The sequence below is a fragment of the Cebus imitator genome, unplaced genomic scaffold (genome assembly GCF_001604975.1).
Source record: "Cebus imitator isolate Cc_AM_T3 unplaced genomic scaffold, Cebus_imitator-1.0 Scaffold197, whole genome shotgun sequence".
Classification (NCBI taxonomy): Eukaryota; Metazoa; Chordata; class Mammalia; order Primates; family Cebidae; genus Cebus; species Cebus imitator.
Window position 1 is genome coordinate 970,911 of NW_016107512.1, and position 21,819 is coordinate 992,729.

The 21,819-nt window shown below is 43.9% G+C and overlaps 1 protein-coding gene across 16 annotated transcripts in view; it reads right to left on the bottom strand.

The window, feature by feature from the left end:
* Nucleotides 1–4,934: 4,934 nt before the first annotated feature.
* The window catches only part of TRERF1 (transcriptional regulating factor 1), a 237,929-nt gene continuing 221,044 nt past the window's right edge, over nucleotides 4,935–21,819 (bottom strand). For 13 of the 16 annotated variants that reach the window (XM_017547279.2, XM_017547277.2, XM_037745300.1 and 10 more), the window contains 3 exons: nucleotides 15,679–15,882; nucleotides 12,482–12,729; nucleotides 4,935–8,682 (listed from right to left, as the gene is read on the bottom strand). In XM_017547279.2, coding sequence (XP_017402768.1) covers nucleotides 8,358–8,682; nucleotides 12,482–12,729; nucleotides 15,679–15,882 — 777 coding nt within the window. In that variant the 3' untranslated portion in view covers nucleotides 4,935–8,357. The remainder of the gene's footprint in view (nucleotides 8,683–12,481; nucleotides 12,730–15,678; nucleotides 15,883–21,819) is intronic. The other 3 variants (XM_017547286.2, XM_017547284.2, XM_017547289.2) reach the window with 1 other exon arrangement.

Sequence of the window (21,819 nt, forward strand, 5' to 3'; positions counted from 1 at the left end):
TTGAGACAGTGTTTTACTCTGTTGCTCAGGCTGGAGAACACTGGCTTGATTATATTTCACTGCAGTCTCAAACTCCTGGGCTTACGTGATCCTCACACCACAACCCCTGGAGTATCTAGAACTACAGGTGTTTGCCGTCATTTTAAATTTTATTGTTATTGTTTTGTAGAGACAGAGACTTGCTATGTTGCCCAGGCTGGTCTCGAACTCCTGATTTCCAGCAATCCTCTCACCTTGGCCTCCCAACGTGCTGGTTTTACAGCTATTAGCCACTGCACCTGGCCCATTTGTGCACATTTCTAAGCTTTATTTTCCCAAATTGCTTTCATATATGCATTTTAGCCTAAAGGAAAACTCTAGCCTTATACTCAGATCTGGTTTCTAATCCTAGGTTTACCACTTAGTTGAGTGACTTTGAGCAGTTACTTCCTCACCCCGAGCCTCAGTTTTCTCATATGTCCAAAAAAAGATAACAGTAGTTGCTACTTCCAGTAGTTGCTGTGGGAATTCAGTGCGATACCGATGTCTGGTGTTTAGTACAATGCCTGCCATGTAATGATACACTGTAGATGTTATCCACTATTTCTGCCATGAAGTTTCTACCCCACTTGCCTCACAAGATTGTTGAGAAGATCAAGTTTGTGAGAATATTTTGTAGTGGGCGGATCACAATGTCAAGAGATCAAGACCATCCTGGCCAACATGGTGAAATCCCTAAATCTACTAAAAATACAAACATTAGCTTGGCATGGTGGTGCGTGCCTGTAGTCCTAGCTACTTGGGAGGCTGAGGCAGGAGAATCGCTTGAACCCTGGAGGTAGAGGTTGCAGTGGGTCAAGATCGTGCCACTGCACTCCAGCCTGGCGACAAAGCAAGACTCCGTCTAAAAAGAAAAAAAGAATTGTACAAATATAAAGCTGTTTTTTTTCTTCCCACAAAATTATTATTACCCTATTTTGCAGGCAAGAGAACCAAAGAAGAGGCAGAATAGTTTGTCCAACAACACACCTATCTAGGAGATAGAAAAGGTCTAGGAGCAGAAACCAGTTTTCCTGCCCTTCAGGCTGGCTTCTGTTTATTAGAGTTCAGTCCGTGTTGAGGTGTGGCAGAGATTCCAGAGTGGCCTTGCACCAGAGTATGGAAATAGCGCACACTTAGCCTGTGTGCACTTCTGCTGCACTCAGCGATGCCCCATGTTGGCAGGCTGCTCAGTGCCCTTCTCAGAATCAGGTTCTCTCTGTGAATTGTGACATTTAAGGGGATTTCCCTTAGCCAATGGGGTTTTCCAACAGCCTCTCCACCCCCAGTTCTGTTGCTGCTTCCAAAGTTTGCATCAGTCTGTCCAGATAGCACTTCTGTGAGGGCTCCTCGGCCTGCCTCTGTCCCCTTTGAGTAGCCTCAGCTGGATAAATGTTCTGCAACCGTAATGCTTGTAAATGACTTTCACCTAAGTTACCTACTCTGAGTCCTCACCAGAAGACATGGATTTTGTCCTGATTTTATAGATGAGGAAACCAATGTGAAATGACTCACTCACTCAAGGTCATGTGGTAAGTTAGTTACAGCTAAACCAATAACCATCTTAAAAGTGGTGTCTGGTTGGGCGCGGCAGCTCACACCTGTAGTCCCAGCACTTTGGGAGGCTGAGGCAGGCGGATCATGAGGTCAAGAGATCGAGACCATCCTGGCCAATGTGGCAAAACCCCATCTCTCTTAAAAATACAAAAATTAGCCAGATGTGGTGGTGGATGCCTGTAGTCCCAGCCACTTGGGAGGCTGAGGCAGGACAATCACTTGAACCCAGGAGGCAGAGGTTGCAGTGAGCCAAGATCGCACCACTGCACTCCAACCTGGCGACAGAGCAAGACTCTGTATTAACAAAACAACCAGTGCCCTTTCTACCTCTGCAGCGGGCTGGGGCTGATTCTATGATGCAGTTCAGTTCTATTTAAATCTCTTGGATAATAAAACCAGAAATACTCACCCACCACCCTAGCACCATTCCAAAAGAAATAGGGGTTTATTTTTAAAGACTTGTGTGGTCTGGACAGCTCCTGGAACTGGAAAGGTATACTCAAAACAGTCTTAGGGACTGGATACCCTCTTCACTCCTGAAGCCAAATGCGGTCTTTTTAATGATGGGCTTTCACTGCTTACCAATAGTTTCTGCTCTCTCAGGACTCTGCGTGGCCACTGCTCGCTGCTTTTTGGCTCACCAAGTTTCTCCATTCATATTCTCAAATGTGGGAATTTGATTTGGTCCTCTCATCTTCCTGGGCTGAGCCAAATGTGTCACCACACAGCATATGGACCTCATGGTTTGCGTCAAGTGCCAACTTCCTAGGGCCTAGGTGGCAGTCACTGTAAGAGGCAACATCAGGTTTTGCCAAGAGTTGGGCTGTGAGCCCTACTCTTTGGCATGAGGTGTGGGCATGGACAGCATTCTGAAGCTTGGCCTATCCATTAAGGGTCTCTTTCCTACAGCCTAAACTTCCAGACATCCGAACACATGTAGATGAGCAGGAGTCCAGTGATTTTAGATAGCTGATGCAAGTAAACCTTGCTTTATGTCCAGAAAAAATAAACATAGATACATCAAATATTTTACAGTTAATCATAATTTGATTGTGCCAGTTGTTCTGTTTTTAAAGACAGCCCTTACCAAAAGATTCTTTCTTACATAAAGGAAGCAATCAGCCCTTTGGCTCCTTTACACAGGGATATCTGCAATTCAGAGATCACTTATGGTTCTCTTAGGAATATATTATTCAATTTCTTAAAATGTCTTCCAAATTATGCTTTGCTATGTCAACATGAACAGTCATCCGCATTCCTAGAGCACATCTCAGCTCGCTGGTGCTGGCTGAGCATGGTAGACGGGGAGTAAATGGAATTCAGAATTGGCTTTAAGTAAACCTCAAAGAGGTTTTATTTACACACACATTCTCTCTCTGCTGAACACACACAGGGATGAGCATACCTGAGGACTGGAGAGGTAACTCATTGAACAAATAGTTGCTGAGCACCTGCTATAAATTGCTGTGTAAATGTGGGTGGCAGTGAGATGATTCTGAATATTGATAGTGCTCTTCTCAATGCTGGAATTGGATCTGTTCCAAGGCCCCCATATGTCTTTCTAGGTATTAAATTCCTTGATTCCTTGGCAGGAAGGAATCATGTACAGCCATCTTTATACACTCTCCTCCCCCATGTACAATACAGTATGGAATAATGCTTGGTACATGGTGGCTCATGAGGATTGACTCACTGAATAAATGTAACAGTAGAAAAAAATCTTCCAATTAGGTCTCCGGAAGTAGACTTTAAATTTACAACACTGGCTGAGTCACACAGTTTCTAGAGGAATAGCTATTTTATTTGATATAGGTTGTCTAAAGTAAATAGCTAAAATTAAAGTTAAAAAAAAAAAAAGGGCCAGGCACAGTGGCTCACACCTGTAATCCTAGCACTTCAGGAGGCCAAGACAGGACAATTGCTTGAAGCCAGGAGATCAACCTGGCCAACATAGTGAGACCGTGTCTCTATTAATTTAAAAACAACACCTCCCCCAAAGAATCTAGATAAAGGTCTTGAATAGGCATTCCCCACTTAAAGCAAATTTTGTATAAAATACAGAATTTCAAGGCCAGGCACAGTGGCTCACACCTATAATGCCAGCACTTTGGGAGGCTGAGGCGGGCGGATCATGAGGTTGAGAGATCAAGACCATCCTGGCCAACATGGTGAAACCCCATCTCTACTAAAAATACAAAAATCAGCTAAGTGTGGTGGCGTGCGCCCGAAGTCCCAGCTACTTGGGAGGCTGAGGCAGGAGAATGGCTTGAACCTGGGAGGCGGAGGTTGCAGTGAGCTGAGATTGCATCACTGCCCTCCAGCCTGGTGCCTGGCGACAGAGAAAGACTCTGTCTCAGAAAAAATAAAAAATAAATAAAATAAAATACAGAATTTCAATGTTCTATAGTTTTCTGTTGACCATGAAAAAGCAAACATACAGCCAGGTGTGGTGGCTCACACCTATAATCCCAGCACTTTGGGCAGATTGCTTGAGGCCAGGAGTTTGAGACCGGCCTGGCCAACATGGTAAAATCCCGCCTCTACTAAAAATACAATTAGCCAGGTGTGGTGGTCCATGACCTGTATAATCCCCGCTACTTGGGAGCTGTTGCATGAGAATTGCTTCAACCCAGGAGTGGAGGCTTCAGTGAGCCAAGATTGTGCTACTGCACTCCAGGCAGAACAAAAAGAAAAAAAAGTAAACATACTTACTCGAATTTGGAAATGCAGATTTAAAATGCAAATAAATCAGGGTGGACTTAGATATTGTGGAGGATTTAGTGTAAGACACCTGTGTGTCACAGTGTGCTCCCTTGAATCACAATTCGAGTCATAAGGTTTAGAGACCACCAAGTCCCCAAGTGTTTCATCCACCGCTGGTGTCTGGAGTTGGGGGACACTTTATTTATTTATTTATTTATTTTTTTGAGACGGAGTTTCGCTCTTGTTGCCCAGGCTGGAGTGCAATGGCGCGATCTCGGCTCACCGCAACCTCCGCCTCCTGGGTTCAGGCATTTCTCCTGCCTCAGCCTCCTGAGTAGCTGGGATTACAGGCACGCGCCACCATGCCCAGCTAATTTTTTGTATTTTTAGTAGAGACGGGGTTTCACCGTGTTGACCAGGATGGTCTCGATCTCTTGACCTCGTGATCCACCCACCTCGGCCTCCCAAAGTGCTGGGATTACAGGCTTGAGCCACCGCGCCCAGCCCTGGGGGACACTTTAATAATGAGCATTACATTTTTGATCAGCAGACTTAAACTTGTTGCCTACAGAAACCAATTAACAGGGAAACTAGCATTTATCCAGCACTGAGAAGTCATAGCAGTGGCTAGAAAGAAGAAATATTTAAGGCAAACGAAACGCAAAAAGATAATATTTTATTTTCAGAGCAGCTGATGCAATATTGAATCAGGTTTTCACAAATAAATATGACAGTGTTTATTTGGTTACATCTCCATTTGATGAATGCCCATCTATAGGAACTGTAATAACTTTCTGAGAAGGCTAATGATTAGAATGTGTTAAATAAAATTTCCCTGGGTCTCTTTCTGAAGAAGCATTGTGATAATTAAAAAAAAAAATGCTTATCACTCAGATGGGAAACAATCTAGAATGCCCCAGTTTCTTTCTTTCCTTTTCTTTTTCTTTTTTTTTTTTTAAGGAATGCACCTTTTTAGGACAAGTCTATAAAACATCTTTATTTATTTGTTACATATGATGTTTAAATATAACTTTGCTTTCAAGCTTCAAACTTTTTTTAAACCCCTGGTAAAATAAGACTTTTGGTTCACCTTAACAAAAACTGACCTAGGAAGAAACATTTTTAGCAAAATGTTATTATAAAATTCACTAGAAAATACTGTCCTCTTTTTGCCAAAATGTTACATAAAATCCTTATTAAAAATACACACATTACAAAAAAATTATGAATATGCTATACATAGTGCTTTAATGTGGACCAAAGGACTTGCATTCCAGGAAAATACAGTTAAGCACACTGGATATTATGATGTCAACTTATAATAGTGCAAACCTGAATAAATTACATCCTGATATGGAAGGCATGCAATTCATCTGCTGAGAATAGAACATAACGAAGCCAGAACAGGAAGCTATCACAACTACTATTTAAAAATGTTTTCCTTTTTATTACATTAGTTTTTTTCAAAAATACTTTTCTTTACAATAGAACTCCTAGAAAATATTTACAACCTTCCTCTAATAAAATATAACAGCAGTTAAATATATTTGAAAATAAGATGGGTTTTTCCATAAAATATATCTGTTAACTTTTTATATACAAGCTTTCTCAAAGAGGTCTAAATTCACTAATGAAAAACCATCTGATAGTAAACAGTAACCAAGTTGAAGACATAACCATTAGGAAGAAAAGTTCTTTGGGGTGGGGTCAGGGGAGAAGCTAAAACACAACACATACATGCAGGCAGAATCATTTCAGAAAAAAAAAAGAAGTGCAATGTTGTACTAGGAAGTCCGTTCTTTAAGTTGATAGTCAGGAAACACTAATTCAGGAATTCGAACTGTCTCGTTAAGGAGGAGTTCTTTGGTTGTTTCAAGTCAAAAATCCTTATGCTATACTGCATGGAAAATTAAAAGTAAGTTGTGCATTCTATTTTTGCCATGGCAACTGAGTTTATTTTTTAATGTTTAAAACTGGAACAGCTGGGCAAATCTCCAAACAGAGGCAATACATTTGCTTTATAAACGCTTTTCTGGATGTTTGCTCCTTTGATAGATAAACTTCTATAGACCCAGTAGCAGCACCCTTCTAGCTCACCCTCAGACACTTGCCAAGTGGGGGGCACTAGTCCCCGGGAGAGACGATCAGCCAAGGATATGACAGCTGTAATGGTTTGGCTACAAAGTTGGTGCACACTGCCCAGGCAGCTCTTGACTCACAACTACTTGGATTAAACAAGATAGCATAACCTTTCTGAAATGGCAGCAAATGAAACTTCTTTTTCCCTCTAAACAAAAGATGTAAGAAAGTGCCAAGACCTCTTCTTTGAAAACAGAATGATGGAAAAGAGTTTTATTTTTTCTTCCGCCCATGGCTTTCCTGAAGCCTGTGTGGGGCTGCTGCGGGTCACAGCTGGTGCCTCTCATGTGTGCTAAAAGCTTTTGCAGAGTCAAAGACGCCAGGTCCTACTGTCATGCTTCTGCTGATACTCTCTCTCATGTCAAGCTATGAATGTGCCAGCAAAGTGGCCCAGTGTGACAGGCACACTTACATGGAGCTGGGAACCAGCATACCTGGGGTGGGCAAGTCCTGAAAACACCCACCCAGGAAATCACGCAGCGTTAACTCTGAAAGGGGAGTTGCGTGAAGCAGGATCTTCTCTGCACTGGGGCTGTGTCCCAGCCTGAGTTTTGCCCTAACGGTGGGATGGGTCAGTCTGACTCAGCTCAAAAGCCTGGGGCTAAATGGCATTTTTGAAGGATTACAGGTTTATTACCTTCAAGTACAAACAGCAACCCTGCTGACAGGGACAGGAGGAAGCAGAGCAAAGTCATGGAGGTTAGAGAAGTCTAGAAGTGCTTTGGTAAGTGATTTGTAATGAATACAGTCATTGTCTGAATGCAGACACTATAGCTAAAAGTGTGTCTGAAGCCATCTTTGTTGGCCTTCAATGGTATTTGTCTTGTATTTGCTATCATATGTATGAGAAAACTATTTCTTACAGCTACCATCAAGTAAACTTTAGTCCAGCGGATGTGAATTACAGCAAAATCCCAGTGAATGAGGTCTCACGGTACTTCTAAGTGGCACAAAGTAATTTCAGAACTCCACTAATCATTAACAGTGTTGCTTTTCTGATTTGTTTTTTGGGCAAAAGAACAGTTTCTGGCATTCTAGGTACTTCAATGTGTGCCCTTCAATCACCCTAAAGTGAAAGCAGTCCTGGCAACTTAATACATGGCTGCAGATGGGTCTCTAGTCAGTTCATGCTGAACACAGCTCTGCCACCCACAGGGAACTGACCAGACCCCAGGGAACACGGAAGAGAACAGGACGCACCTGCTCTAGAAAACCAGGTCCTCAGCAAACACTGCTTGGAGTGAAAGCCTAAAATTATACAGTACTCCATTTCTGCACACGGGCCAAAGGATGAGAGGCAACTCAGGGGAAACCTATTTTCACATTTGGTCATCTCCTCACACATCGTGTGTGCTGGAGGAGAGCTGTGTAACACGAGGGCTTGCTTTGCCCCTGGAAAGCTGCCCCTAGCATAGAATCTCCAGGCAAAGATGCCATGCTCACTGCAAACTACAGAATGAGGTCAGAACAGAATCAAAATAACGCTTTGTGGGAAAAGATGGCCCCAAGGCCTCAGCACTAAGAGGGTCGCCTGCCTCACACCACACACACACACACACACACACACACACACACACACACACTCTCACAGCAAGCTTTGGGATAAAAGGCAACCGGGATGGTTGACATCTGAACGCAATGGAACATGAAGGTCAGCTTCATTCCCTGCTGGGAATGATTTCATGAGAAGGTAGCCCAGATGAAACACCTCTTAAAGATAGTTGTGCCAATTATTTATTCCCCCAACCCCCCACAAAAACAATTTTTTTTTTTAAATAAAAGGAAAAGAAATGGGATTTTTTTTTCTAAACCTGAATAAAATGACCACTTTTAAAACAGGTAGTTTAAAAGGGTTACAAAACAAGCAGGCAGTCCAGGTTTCCTGATTAATGAAGATGGAGGCCGTGGGTTTCCACTGTCTTCAAGCGCCACATAGGGCTTTATAGTTCTGCCTCACCCTGAAGCAAGACTGAATCTTGATCATTCAGGAGAAGATCGGTGTCCACGACTTCGGCCTCTTCCATGACACCTCCCAACCGCTGGACGACGTCGTCATCGAGGATGTCCACGTCCTTGATGGGTTTGATCAGACTCAGCTGGTCCAGGGGCAGCAGCCCCGGCGCCCCCACGGGCCCCGTAGTCCTCTCGATCGTGGCTGCCATCTCAGCTGCAAAAGCCGCCTTCTGAGCCTTTTGCCGCTGCTGTTCCTCCTGCTGCCTGTGAGTTTTCATGTGCGCATTTTGGCTTTTGATCTTGAAGAAGACTCTAAAAATAAAGAGAGGTGTGTAGAATTTAGAAGGATATCTGAGTTCTTGGAAATCCAGGTGTCCTTTGGGGAATGGGGGTGCGTGGTCTGACAGAGTCCCTGGCTGCTCAGCTTCTAGGACCTCCTTCCCCCATGACCTGTCACCTCTCTTCCTTCCTCTCCAAGCATTACAAGGAAAGGGATGGGGACAGAACACGCTGACTGTGCCTCAGTCTTCATTCCTGTGACAGTGGAGGAGGAATTCTCAAGGGCGTCCTGTCCACCAGGAGTCTGGAGCACAGACCCTTTCTCCTTCAGCCTCCTCCTTCTCCTCATTATGGACCATGCTCTCTCCGCTGGAGAATCTCCCAGATCATGCTAATGAGCCCTGATAGTCCCCATCATGAAACAACCCACCTCTGTCCCTGTTCCTCAACAGTGTGTCTCTCTTGACTAGGCTGGAGTGCAGTGGTGTGATCATAGCTCACCATAACCTTGAACTCCTGGGCTCAAGTGATCTTCCCAACTTCAGCCTCTCAATTAGCTAGGACTACAGGCACACACCACCATGCCTAGCTAATTTTTAAATATTTTGCATAGATGGAGTCTTGCTATGTTGCCCACGCTGGCCTCTGACTCCTGGCCTCAATTGAGCTTCTTTCCTTGGCCTCCCAAAGCGTTGTGATTATAGGTGTGAGCTACTGCGCCCAGCCCACAGTCAAAATTCTTGAAGGATCTCCAAGTAGACTGTTGTCCCCTGCCAGTCTCAAGGTCATCAGTGACTCTGTGTGGTCAAATCCAGTGGCCCCTGTCATTATTGTACTTGACATCTGATCTACGTCTACGCCCTTTCACTTAAGGACCCTTTTGGTGGCCATGATATTATCAGAATGGCTACATATCCTACAACACAGAGGACACTCCCTCTTCCCCAAGCAAGGAATTAGCAGACTGGAAATGCCAACAGTGCTGACGTCTAGAAACCCTGGGATAAAAGGATATATTTCTGGGGTTAATTCTTAAGATGAGAGGTCTGCAAATTATGGTCAGTGGGACGAACCCAACTGCTTTTGTGAAAAAAGTTTTACTGGCACACAGCCATGTCTGTTTATGTAATGTTGATGGCTGTTTCTATGCTGCAGTGGCAAAGCTGAGCAGTTATGACAAAGAGAGTACAGCCCACAAAGTCTCAAATATTAACTATCTGGATGTGTTTTCAGAGAAGTGTGCCCAGGTGTAAGAATGTTTATAAGGAAATAACCAAAAAACAAAAATAACAGCTGATTTCTAAGGCCCGAGTCAAATAGGGCTAATAAACTACAATTCTACTTAGACACACTGAAAATGGTTAAATGTAACAGACATAATTTCAGCAGCTGTAAGACATATTTTGTGAATATTTGCCTAATGTTATTCCGAGTTAGGAAAAACCACAGAAACCATCTGTATTGTCCATGAAATCGTAACTGGATTTCTCGTAGAAAAAGTTACCAAGCAACATAAGAACAAGATCCCAAAAAACCATTTAATAGATGCCACAGAAATGGCTGAGAAACATGAAATACTGATTTCTGTTTGTCAAATCGTCCTCTGTCTCCACCTGGTGGAAGGTAGAGTTTTAGCCCGTTTGAGCCTAATGAGTGGGAGGTGCTGGCTCCTCTCAGGGGAAACTGACAAGACCCTGATACCCTGACACTGCCACTCCAGGACAAACAGGTGGGAGATCACTGAGAGTCAGCTGAGGGTGGCTCCATCATCATTTCAATTGAATAAGCCTTAAGATCAATCCGAGGGCCTATTTCTTCCACGGCGCACCAATGTGTGGTGGGTGGTGATGTGAAAATGACAGCATGGCCAGCTTGGAAGGACAGCCGAGTGTGGAGGAGACCAACACCGAATCCCACCTCTCCCATCCCTGCGCTTCACAGGGGTAAGTGATCTTCTAGTTCCAGTTCACTTTGGTGGGTACCACCAAGCTGGGTTTAGTCAGAGGCAGCATGGGCATAGAGCCAGGAGCACAAGGCCAGGCCAGCTTGCATGGTTTGAATCCCCACTAGGTCACTTGCTACGAACTGCAACAGAGGCTTCACCTTTCTGTACCTCAGTTTCTGCCTCTAAAAAAGCAGCTCCTTAAAGTACCTGCCTCACAGAGCTACTTTAAAGCTTTATCGGTACACGTGCTATGGGTTGCAATGTGTCCCCCAAACAGCACGTGTTGAAAATGGAATCCTTAATGCAGCTGTGTTAGGAGGTGGGGCCCAATGGGTGGTGTTTCAGTGAGGAGGGCCTCACCTTCATGAATGGATTTGTGCCGATTATAATCGGGTATGAGGCTGCAAGTTCAGTCTCTTGCTCTCTCTCGCCTCTCTCTGCCCTTCTGCAATGGGGTGACTCAACAAGAAGGCCCTTGCCAGATGCAGGTCCCTCAACCATGAACTTCCCAGTCTCCAGAATTATGAGATAAATTTATTTTCTTTATAAATTATCCAGTCAGTGACATTCTGTTGTAGCAACATAAAACAGTCTAAAACATGTAAAAAATCCTTTAAAACAGTGCCAGGCACATACTGAGTGTACCTGTTAAACAGCAGTTGCCATTAAGTTGCCTGCTCTACCTGTGGGGATGTACAAGGAAAGGTCCCACCTGGCCCTCCTTATGCAACTAGAAATGTTTCCCTGGTAAAGTTTCAGAAGCCACCTGGGCAGCATCTCTTCCAGGTAATACTCCTCTTCATGCTGGAGGCACTGGGAATTATGGGAAGAGGAACTCAGCAAGGCTCCTAAAGGAGGTAATTTGTGACAATGTAGTACCCTTCCAGTCAGGTGGACTCATTGGGAAGTACACTGGAATTCTCTACAGGAGGCTGTGGGAGGGAATCATCCATCTTACCATCAATGACATTTTCTACCTAAAGCAAATAAACCGAAAGGACAGAGCAGTTGTCAGGAGCCCAGGTCTGCATTTGAATGAAACTGGGTTCAAATCTCAGTTCTTCCCTTTACTGGTAGTGCGACTTAGGGCAAGTCATTTTACCTAATTTTTAAATCCTTATTTGTAAAACAAGGATAAAAAACAGTATCTGTATCACATGGAGTTTTTATGTAAAGATTAAATGAGTTCATACAAATAACGCATGTAACAAAATAAGTGCTCAGTAAATGTTAGCTATTATAATTACTATCGCATGTCACTTTTCCTTTTTAGTTCTTGTTTTAAATTATACCTAAAAGGGCAGGATAACAAATAGGTTTTATTTCATGTATCAACTCTGATCAGTTGGTTATGCAACTTGAAGCATGACAATGAAAAGTATTTGAGGCTCTGTCTTAACGTGATAGCAAAGAGTGTGGTGATTGATTAGTGATGTCTGTCCTGGGCATGGAAGTAAGCGATAGTGGTAGGAGTATCATGTATGAGCCACCTGTGTTATAGAGAGTTCCTGATTAAGTGTTCTAGAGCTATTCTCAAACCATTCAGCAGGGATGCAGCAAGAGTAATGCTAGTGAATATAGCTTGGGTGTGAAGGAAAGGAGTGGGAACCAGAGTCCCACCTTTCATTTCTGGGAAAGAGTAAAGTTTTGTAACTAGAGGTTCACTCTCTGAAGAGATCCATCCTTACAAGGTTCTAAGATAACAGAAGGGCCATATTCTGAATCTGCAGCGAAGCCTACATATCCATCCCAAAGATGGTATGAAGAAGAGTTTTGAGGTCTACGTTCTTTTTCTGATTGAAGAAACCTCAGGCCATCCTGGCCCAGCCCCCATAGAGCAATTATCCATCATGAACTCAGATTCAGTCCCTGGTCCCCTGCACCTACTTGCCACACTCCTTGCAGGGGAAGATGGTGGTGGGGTCTGTCTCACCGCTGGTGGTGCTGTGAGAGGGTGAGCTCTTTACAGAACAGTACCCACTCTGGGCACCTCCAGGCTTCTGTTTCCCAGAAGTGATGGCACCTCGGGCCTTGGTCACCTGGTTGGTGCCCCCGTGGATGCGGGCATGGCCATTCAGTGCCTGTCGGGAGCTGAACACCTGGGGAAGAAATGGAGTGACATGACATCTACAGTCCTGAAAAGGAAATTAGGGTTATTAGTTACTCAGTGGTAAACATGGCATACTTGAAACTGTAATGACAGGGCACAAGGGTTTATATAAGCAAACTTTGGGCATATGCTACAAAAGGTAAAGATCAAATACGACAACCACAAATGCTGTGCCAATCAAAACCTCATCACTGCTATAACCAGAAGAGAAGAGGCAATGTGGCACAGGATAAAGGACAAAGCTATTGTCTAGAAGTCAAGACATCAGGGGTTTAGCTCCACTATAACTAAAGCTGTTGGGCCATTTCCCTTCTGTATATTTTTTTCCATCTGAAAAATGCGGGAGCTGGACCAGCTTTCAAACTTTGAAAAAAGCTGATAACTACCTCCTTCCCTCCCTCCCATTTTTTCCCTTCCTTCCTCTTTCCCTCCCTTCCTTTATCTTTTTTAAACAAATCAGGTCTTACTCAAAAAACACAGGCTCAAGTTAAAAGCAGAGGTGCGCTGGCTAGAATGGAGACAGTGCTGCAGAACTGGGCCTGTTTGCTCAGCTCTGAGTACCCCCAGGAAGCCCTAGCTCTCTAAGGAACCCAGTTTGAAAGACAATGATTAGATTTTCTGACATATTCTATGTTATATATTGCCTTAATCAGTAGCCCGTTGTTGAAGCAATGTTTAAGACCCCCAAATTTTAATACAGAATGAGAAAAAGAGAAAGGATCTGGGCAGTATTTTAAAAGCCTGCCATAAAGCTGGGTTTCTTAACCTCAGCACTACTGTCATTTTGGGCTGGATAATTCTTTGTTGTGATGGGTGGGGGACTCTGCTGCATAGGATGTTTAGCAGCATCTCTGGCGTTTGACTACCAGATGCTAGTAGCACCTCCCCATTTATGACAAAAATATCTTTAGACATTGCCAATGTTCTTAGGGAACAAATCATCTCCAGTTCAGAACCATCGCTATAAAGGGATGTAAATCCGTGTCCCTGAATCCCAAGAGCCCTGACTCCCAGCTTGTTAAACTCCTCAGCTAAGGGGAGTACCTACTGGCTGTCTAGCTGTAGTAGTTGCTGTGTTAGGTTTATGAGCTCTCTTTAGGTTTAAACCTATCGCTGACTTAGCAGCCAAAGCTTCCATCGTTAGGCAAGGAATAACATAAAATAAAATAAAAATCACCATGCTTTTTCCACTGTGATTTTAAAAAGTCATTTTAAAACATTTTTTTCTTTTGGTCGGAAACAGTGGCTCAAGTGTGTGTTCCCAGCATTTTGGGAGGCTGAGGTGGGTAGATCACCTGAGGTCAGGAGTTCAAGCCCAGCCTGGCCAATATGGTGAAACCCTGTCTCTACTAAAAATACAAAAAACAGCTGGGCGTGGTGGTGGTACCTGTAATTCCAGCTACTCTGGAGGCTGAGACAGGAGAATCACCTGAACCCAGGAGGTGGAGGTTGTGGCGAGCTGAGATCACGCCATTCATTGCACTCCAGCCCAGGCAACAAGAGCAAAACTCCATCTCAGAAAAAAAAAATGTTTTTTTTTCTTTTTTTATGTACAGAAAAATTGGAACAGGAAAATATCTACCTTGCTGAGCATTTGACTGGGAAAAGTAAAAAATAACTTCCCATTTGGTAAACAATTTACTGTACATAGAACCGTGATTTGAGGAGGCATCCAATTTCTGAACAAATTCACCAAGAAATACCATCACTTAAAATCATTACCGTAATCATGCCTGCACTGAACACTCTATACAAAATGGCCAGGTCATTAAACATAAAAGATGGAAAACAAGCCAGCAATCTCTTCTGTTCTCTCCATAGTGAACAGTGAATGGAAAATGTATATATCTTTTTTTAAAAAAAATTTTTTTCACTTTTTCTTAAATGCAAATCAAATGAATTTCTGGTTTAGGATCTAAATATTTTAAAGACTGTTGCCTTCTCCATCTAAGTGACAGACTTAATAAGCAGCATTCAGTATACTCTGCAGAACAGCACGGTCCTACATCAAGTACGAGCAAAGACAAGCACACTGACTTGAGGAAAATGGGCTTCCTGTGGAAGGGGCAACATTATTTTGAGGGGTAATCCCTTTAGAACTTGCCTATACAGGTGTGCCTGGCTTTAAGAAACCTGATTTGGAGAAAGCTCACTAATTCAGACTAGTGGGGGACCGGTGGGAGACTGAGAAATAACCTTTAAAAATATCCTTTAAAATATACATGGAGCCTTAGACAAGGCCAGCACAGATACTATAAGGTCTTTCCTTAGTGCTAAGAATGACCAAATGGTGAATTTGTTTTATTTTAGCTAAATTATGCTTCGAAAAGTCTTGAAAAGTACTAGGCTCAGTATTGACACAGTCCCTTTCAGCCTGTTTACATGATGAATTTACTTTTAGTAAATCTTTTTTTTCTCTGCCATAGAGTACAAGGATAAACTTTAGTTACATCTTTGTAACAATGTTCTCAAATTTTAAATTAGTGACATTTCAATTAGTCACACTTTGTAAAATGTGAAATGCAAAACCTTCTAAGGTAAAAATGCAGGAGGTGGGGCAAGTAATTATGTCATAAAGGATGATCTTTGTCAGCAGGCTCTCCTAGTACATTTAAAATGCATGTCGACAGGGCACAAGCTTGTGTGACACACAGCCCGGGGGAGTGCGGAAGCTCCAGGAAATGTGGAATGTATGTTCTGGAGGCCAACGCTGGCTGCAGAGCTTGGAATCACACACTTGCTAGGCACAGGGGCCTTCTTTGTGTTCTCCAGCACACAGCATTGTGCTTGACACAGAACACACACTCTGGAAATACCTGCTGGCCAAAGAAGAAAACTATGGCAACATGGAGCACCCTCTGCCAAACTGTGATTGTTGGAAGAGCACTCTCGAAAATACATCATCTCTTAAAGCCAGGCACGGCTATATGGCCCTCCCTTGTCCCAGATCCCCGGATGACACAGAGACACTTACAGCCCCACAGTTGGGCATTTCACAGATGAAGGAGCCCGAGGGCTGGCCCAGGGCCTGCAGTGGCGGCCCCTCCGTGGGAGCCAGGACTGGGACAGGTGGCGGCTCCGGGGACTTCGGCACCTCACTTTCTTCTTCTTTTGTGGATTTCCTATCTTCTTCCAGGTCCTCCTCCTCCTCCTCTAACTCTTCTTCTTCTTCACTTGTCTAGTGTTAAGGTAATAAAAGCAAGAGGGGAAATCCTCAAATGGCATTCTTAGTGATGAACAGAACTCACAGACCAACAGAGGAGAGTGGGGCCGGATGCTGGGGCTGTGTTCCTTTCCTTTTGCATGAGGAACAGCGGACAGAGCCTGCTAGGCATGAACCCAAAAAGGTTGGTCTCCGGATGCTTAGGACTTTGAAGTGAAGGAAGTAAGTCCCCTGCCCCACTTTGGGACCCCTTATCACTTACATAAAGACATGGTGAGGCAGAGAGGAGCAATTTCTATATGCAAGGATTCACCACCTTGTTCAAAACCATCAGATCTTAAAATGACTAAAACTCACGCAGCCTGCCCGTGAGTAGCTCTCTCTCCTCATAGCGGTGAAGAGGGTTTTCCAGCAGTAACAATACTGTGGAATCCCCCTTGGAGAGAGACTAAAGAAGGATCTATGCTGATTTGTTTTAGAGGCTTTATAACACACCACCACTGGGCAAGATGCCGGATTTGACCTGTGGTGTGCAGAAAGCATGTGACACAAGGGGCGCTCCGCTCTGGTCTTGTCAGAAAATTGAATGAAAGGAGAGAAAATGGAAGGGGAGATTCCCTTTTATTTACCATGTGCTTTTCCTTTTGTCTCTGACCATGGGCTCAGAAAAAGCAGTGTATTCAATGTTTCTATTTATTCACTTTCTCCTACCAGAGGCATTTAATGAAAAAGAACAAGAAAATATTTCCTGTGAATAATGATCTCCTCTGCTTCTACAGCCCCTCTTCCCACTTCAGAACAGCAGCCATGTGGAGAATTAAGCAGAAGGTCCCTGCCTTTCTCAAGGTTAACAGAACAGTAAGTTACTGGAATAGCTTGAAGTGGGGGCCCTGGGTGTGCCGGGATGGAAGGGCAGGAATCCAGGAGGCTCTCATTCTCCCCTTGCTTAACTAACTACTTTATTCTGCTCTCTCAATCCTTCCCAGGGTAGTTGTGAGGGTTGCTGGCTTCTGCAGGCCCCAAAAGGGCTTAGGACCAATCAGCCTCATTTCAGCTTTTATTGTACAGTTTACTAAGTGCTTTCACATTTACTATGCCACTGAACAGGCTGTAAACAGTCCTCCCGTTTGATAAACAGGGAAGGAAAAGGCATATCCAGCTGCCCCTGACCTGGCAGGTCATTTGTCTCTGCCAGGCTCTCTGCATAACTCATCACTTAACACGCGTGGGCTCCAGTCTACTTTACCCCTGACAGTGGTGTGACTGGGGAGCCCGTGATTCTTTTTTTTTTTTTCCTACCATCTGAGGGCAGAGCATAGAGTTGCAGAGCCCATGATTCTTAAAGCTCAGAAGCAAGACTTTCCAAGAAAGATAAAGATTTCTGAAAGTAGTGATATCCTAGGACCCAGAAGCCACAAACTTCCTCTCTGCAGTTTGGATTTGGGGTGTGTGTGTGTGTGTGTGTGTGTGTGTGCGTGTGTGTGTGTGTGAGAGAGAGAGAGACAGAGAGAGAAGGCCAGTATGTATGTGGCATTCAGTAGCCCCTCACTGTTTCAGTATTGTCCTTATATAGCACGCTTACTTGAGATGCGGTATAAACACGGTGTATTTAAGAAATGGCACCAGTTTCCACTGGGTAAACAGGATTAATTAGTAATGATCACATTTGTTAGAAGACCTCAGTGAACACTGATGTAGACCTAGTACATTCAACAAAGTGACTTATGATATAAGCAGCTGGTCTCTTACTAGTTTAAAACATACAGGTTGATCTCACTTAGGTGGTCTTATTCCTGTAGGACTATACCATCTTTCCATCCCAAAGAGTTTCAGGCAAAAACCATGTTATGTCAAACTGGGACTCTGTGGTCTCAAACGTTAAGTAGGCCACGGCCTACAGTTTGGCATTCAAAAATAACTGTACACAACGAATGACAATGTATTTGTTTCATGGTACTTGTTACAACGACAACTTTCTCACAATGGCATTGTTTGGCTTAAATATTTTTAGAAGACATGCTCCATATAGCCACAAAATTATAGATTAAATCACACTGTACCATGATTATGTATGTCTCAAGGATTTAGATAGGTTTTATTTCAACTGGCAATCTATAAATCGCAATATGATTTATCATCAAGCCATATGGCTCACCAAAGTGACTAAGAGGTACTAAGATAGAACAACAGAAATCTTAACATGTAGAACTTTGTATCAACAAGTTGGTCTTTTTTTTTTTAAGACAGTCTTGCTCTGCCACCCAGGCTGGAGTGCAGTGGTGCAATCACAGCTCACTGCAACCTCTGCCTCCTGGGTTCAAGTTATTCTCCTGCCTCAGCCTTCCGAGCAGCTCGGACTACAGGCATGTGCCACCACACCCAGCTGATTTTTGTATTTTTAGTAGAGATGGGGTTTCACCATATTGGCCAGGCTGGTCTTGAACTACTGACCTCATGATCCAGCCTCCTAAACTGCTGGCATTACAGGCGTGAGCCACCGTGCCTGGCCAGGTTGGTCATTTTATGATATATTGTGAAACAAAACATTTAGTATATTCCAAAATTAGAAGATGAGCAAATATGGGGTGGGTAGGAGGCTATACATTTAACATGGTGTTCAGAGCCTTGAGTGTCCACAATAAGTTTCTTGAGGAGGATATTTTTACTTCTCAGGCATGCAAATGGAATTCATATGATAATAAATTGGTAAGTTAGAATACAAACGCTCAACAACCCAAATCTGCTCAAAGACACAAATTTGAGTGTTATGGTCACTAATAATAATGATGATGATGACAATATTGACTGCCTGCTAAGAATCATGCATTACACACACACACACACACACACACACACACACACACACTCTAGTTCTCACAACACTGTAAAATTTTTTTCAGTTTTAAATAAATGAGGAAATTGACCCAAGAAATAAGTTTCTCAAGGTCACACATCTGGTAAAAAAGTTGAACTGAGATTCAATACTGGGTCTATCTTATTCCAAAACCTCAACCTTCTTCACTCCTTGGACCTGCTACAAATGTCCACAGGTGCACATTTGTCCATCTGTAAACAGCTTAGAAATCCTAAACCTCTCAATATCACAGGAACCAGCTGCTTTAAAATGTCAAAGGGAAGGAGGTTTCCCAAGGCCCTCATCAATGCACTGTGCTGCAGGCAACTGTGCTGACACCACGGTGAGTTCTACTTTGCCCTTGGAACCCTGATTGCTGTTTTCCACAGTCAGTTAACTGCCTCAGTTGGTTTCTTGAACTGTGTTGAAATTTGGTTACAGCCAGCCCTATATATTTGTCCTGAGTCGGGGAGCATGAGCACAGGCAGGGGACAGGAAGGTGTGGCTAGCACCTTCTCCTCTCACCTCATTAACAGAACCCATCTTGGCTCCCTTCTTCTGTTTCCAGCCACACTGCCCCTGCTGAGGGAGCAACTGTGCTCTGTCGACCTCCATCTACTTAGCTAAAGGGCAATTATTCCTTTCAAATCTCCTTCTTTTCCTCTCTCTCAAGTCCTCAATAATTCCTGAGCTACCTGAGCATGTTCCTTCATGTTCCACTGGGAGGGAAATGGTCACCCGCCCTTACGCAAAACATTGAAGATACATGATCAGGAGGGCTGTCCCAGGTGTCCCAGGTAGGCCCTGAGGACAAAGAGTAGGACCACATCCTAGGACTGTGCCTTGTGCACCCTCCCCAGGCGCACCCTCTCCAGCATCCCAATTTTTCATCTCCGCTTGGGAAACTATCCTCAGAAGGCTGACTGTGCACACAGTACCCACAAAGGAGCTGTGAGCTGCCATATTGGCCTTTAATCAAGATTTTCTTGTTTTTGTGGGCCTGAGTCATCTCTGCACATAAGCCTTTTGCTCTCCCGAAAGCTCACAAGTAATGAGGGTGTGGATACTCCTGGCCCAGCCTAATACTGGCTCCTGGTGAATAAACTCAAGAAGGTGTGGCCCCTCGGGCATCGTCTTACCCTCTTCTCCTTAAACTGAGGCTTCATGGTGGCCTGGGCCTTCCTACCCATCTTCAAAGCCCAGGCAGTCCAAAATGGTGCCTCTGCCTTGTGTGGAAACATCTTTGTTATTGTCACTCCTGTGCTCAGCATCCCCTGTTCATTCCATCTCCCTCCAGTGAATTCACAGAAGGAATATTGTTACGAACCAGAGTGACTCCTATCTTGGAAAAATATTCACTCTTAATTTATTGAGTGACTGTATTATGCCAGGCACTGTACTAGGCACTTGATAACACCAAAGCCTCAGATACAGCAATTTACCTTAGAAGACCATATCCTCTGATTTTGCCCCTCTTCCCAAACATGGCACTGACAGACCCCAGGACATTCCAGAATTGGAATGGACTTTCTAAATCATTTAAATCGTCTGGCCATTTTACAGGCCAGCAAGCCTAGGAGCAAGGCCTAGGCCTTCGAGGCTAGGAATCTTTGTGCTTCCTTGTTTACTCTCTCTTCTACTCATTTGGAAAGCAATGATCTGTGTGACCTTGGGCAAGCCCTTTCCCCTCCTGGGTCTCAACTTTCTCCCTGTAAAATGGTGAAATTGGATGAAAGCGTCCTTAAGCCTGTATCTAAGACTTTCCAGTTCTCATTGCAAACTGTTTTTTTTTTTTTTTTTTTTGAGACAGAGTCTTACTCTGTTGCCCAGGCTAGAGTATAGTGGCATGATCTTGGCCCACTGCAGCCTTTGCCTCCTGGGTACAAGCGATTCTCCTGCCTTAGCCTTCCAAGTAGCTGGGACTACAGGTGTGTGCCACCACACCTGGTTCATTTTGTACTTTTAGTAGAGACAGAGTTTCACCATGTTGGCCAGGCTGGTCTCGAACTCCTCACCTCAGGTGATCCGCCCACCTTGGCTTCCCAAAGTGCTGGGATTACAGACGTGAGCCACTGTGCCCCACTGCAAACTGTTTTTAAACACTCTTGGGGTTCGTGGTATATTTCCACTTACACATGTTACATCTTCCCAGCAAGGACATATGCTCTGTGTGGTGTGGGGAGAGGAGGGAAGCGCCATTTAACATCCTCAGGTTACCCACAACCCACAGCACTACATACACATTGCTGGTTTTTTTTTTTTTTTAAAGAAACGGGGTTTCACTATGTTGGTCAGGCTGGTCTTGAACTCCTGACTTCGGGTGATCCACTCAGCTCAGCCTCCCAAAGTGCTGGGATTACAGGTGTGAGCCACCGTGCCTGGCTCTTCATTGCTGTTTACATTGTGGGAGTTCAACTGCTTTTAGGTGACTGAACTGGAGGAGATCATACTGTTTTTTAAAACATTAGGCCACAGACGAGCGAAAGACTATTCTGATATAATACATCACTACTTCAATGAGTCAAACAGAAACGCTGGTCACAAGAAACCCTGCATATAGAATATTGCCATCTCTGATTGAAGAAATGGCAATACCATTCTAGTCTACAGATTTCCATTTTCTCTGATATTTGGACTCAAACATAAATGTATATATGTATGTATATTTCATAGCTAGGACCAATTCTTAGTTAAAAGCATAGGCTTTGAAGCATTAATGAGTCCCAATTTTTTATGCTTCTTTAAGAAAATGTGTGGCCAAGTGCAGTAGACTGAGATTACAGGGGTGAGCCTGTAATCCCAGCACTTTGCGAGGCCAAGGCAGGAGGATAGGTTAAGTTCAGGAGTCCGAGACCAGCCTGGGCAACACAGTGAGACATTGTCTCTACAAAAAACTAAAAAATGAGTGGGGTGTGGTGGTGTGCGCCTGTAGTTCCAGCTACTCAGCTGGCTGAGGTGGGAAGATTGCTTCAGCCCAGGAAGTTGAGGCTGTAGTGAGCTATGATCGTGCCACTGCACTCTAGCCTGGGTGACAAAGTGAGACCCTGTCTCAAACAAACAAAAGAAAAGTTGCATCTGACTGCTCTTTTTTTTTTTTT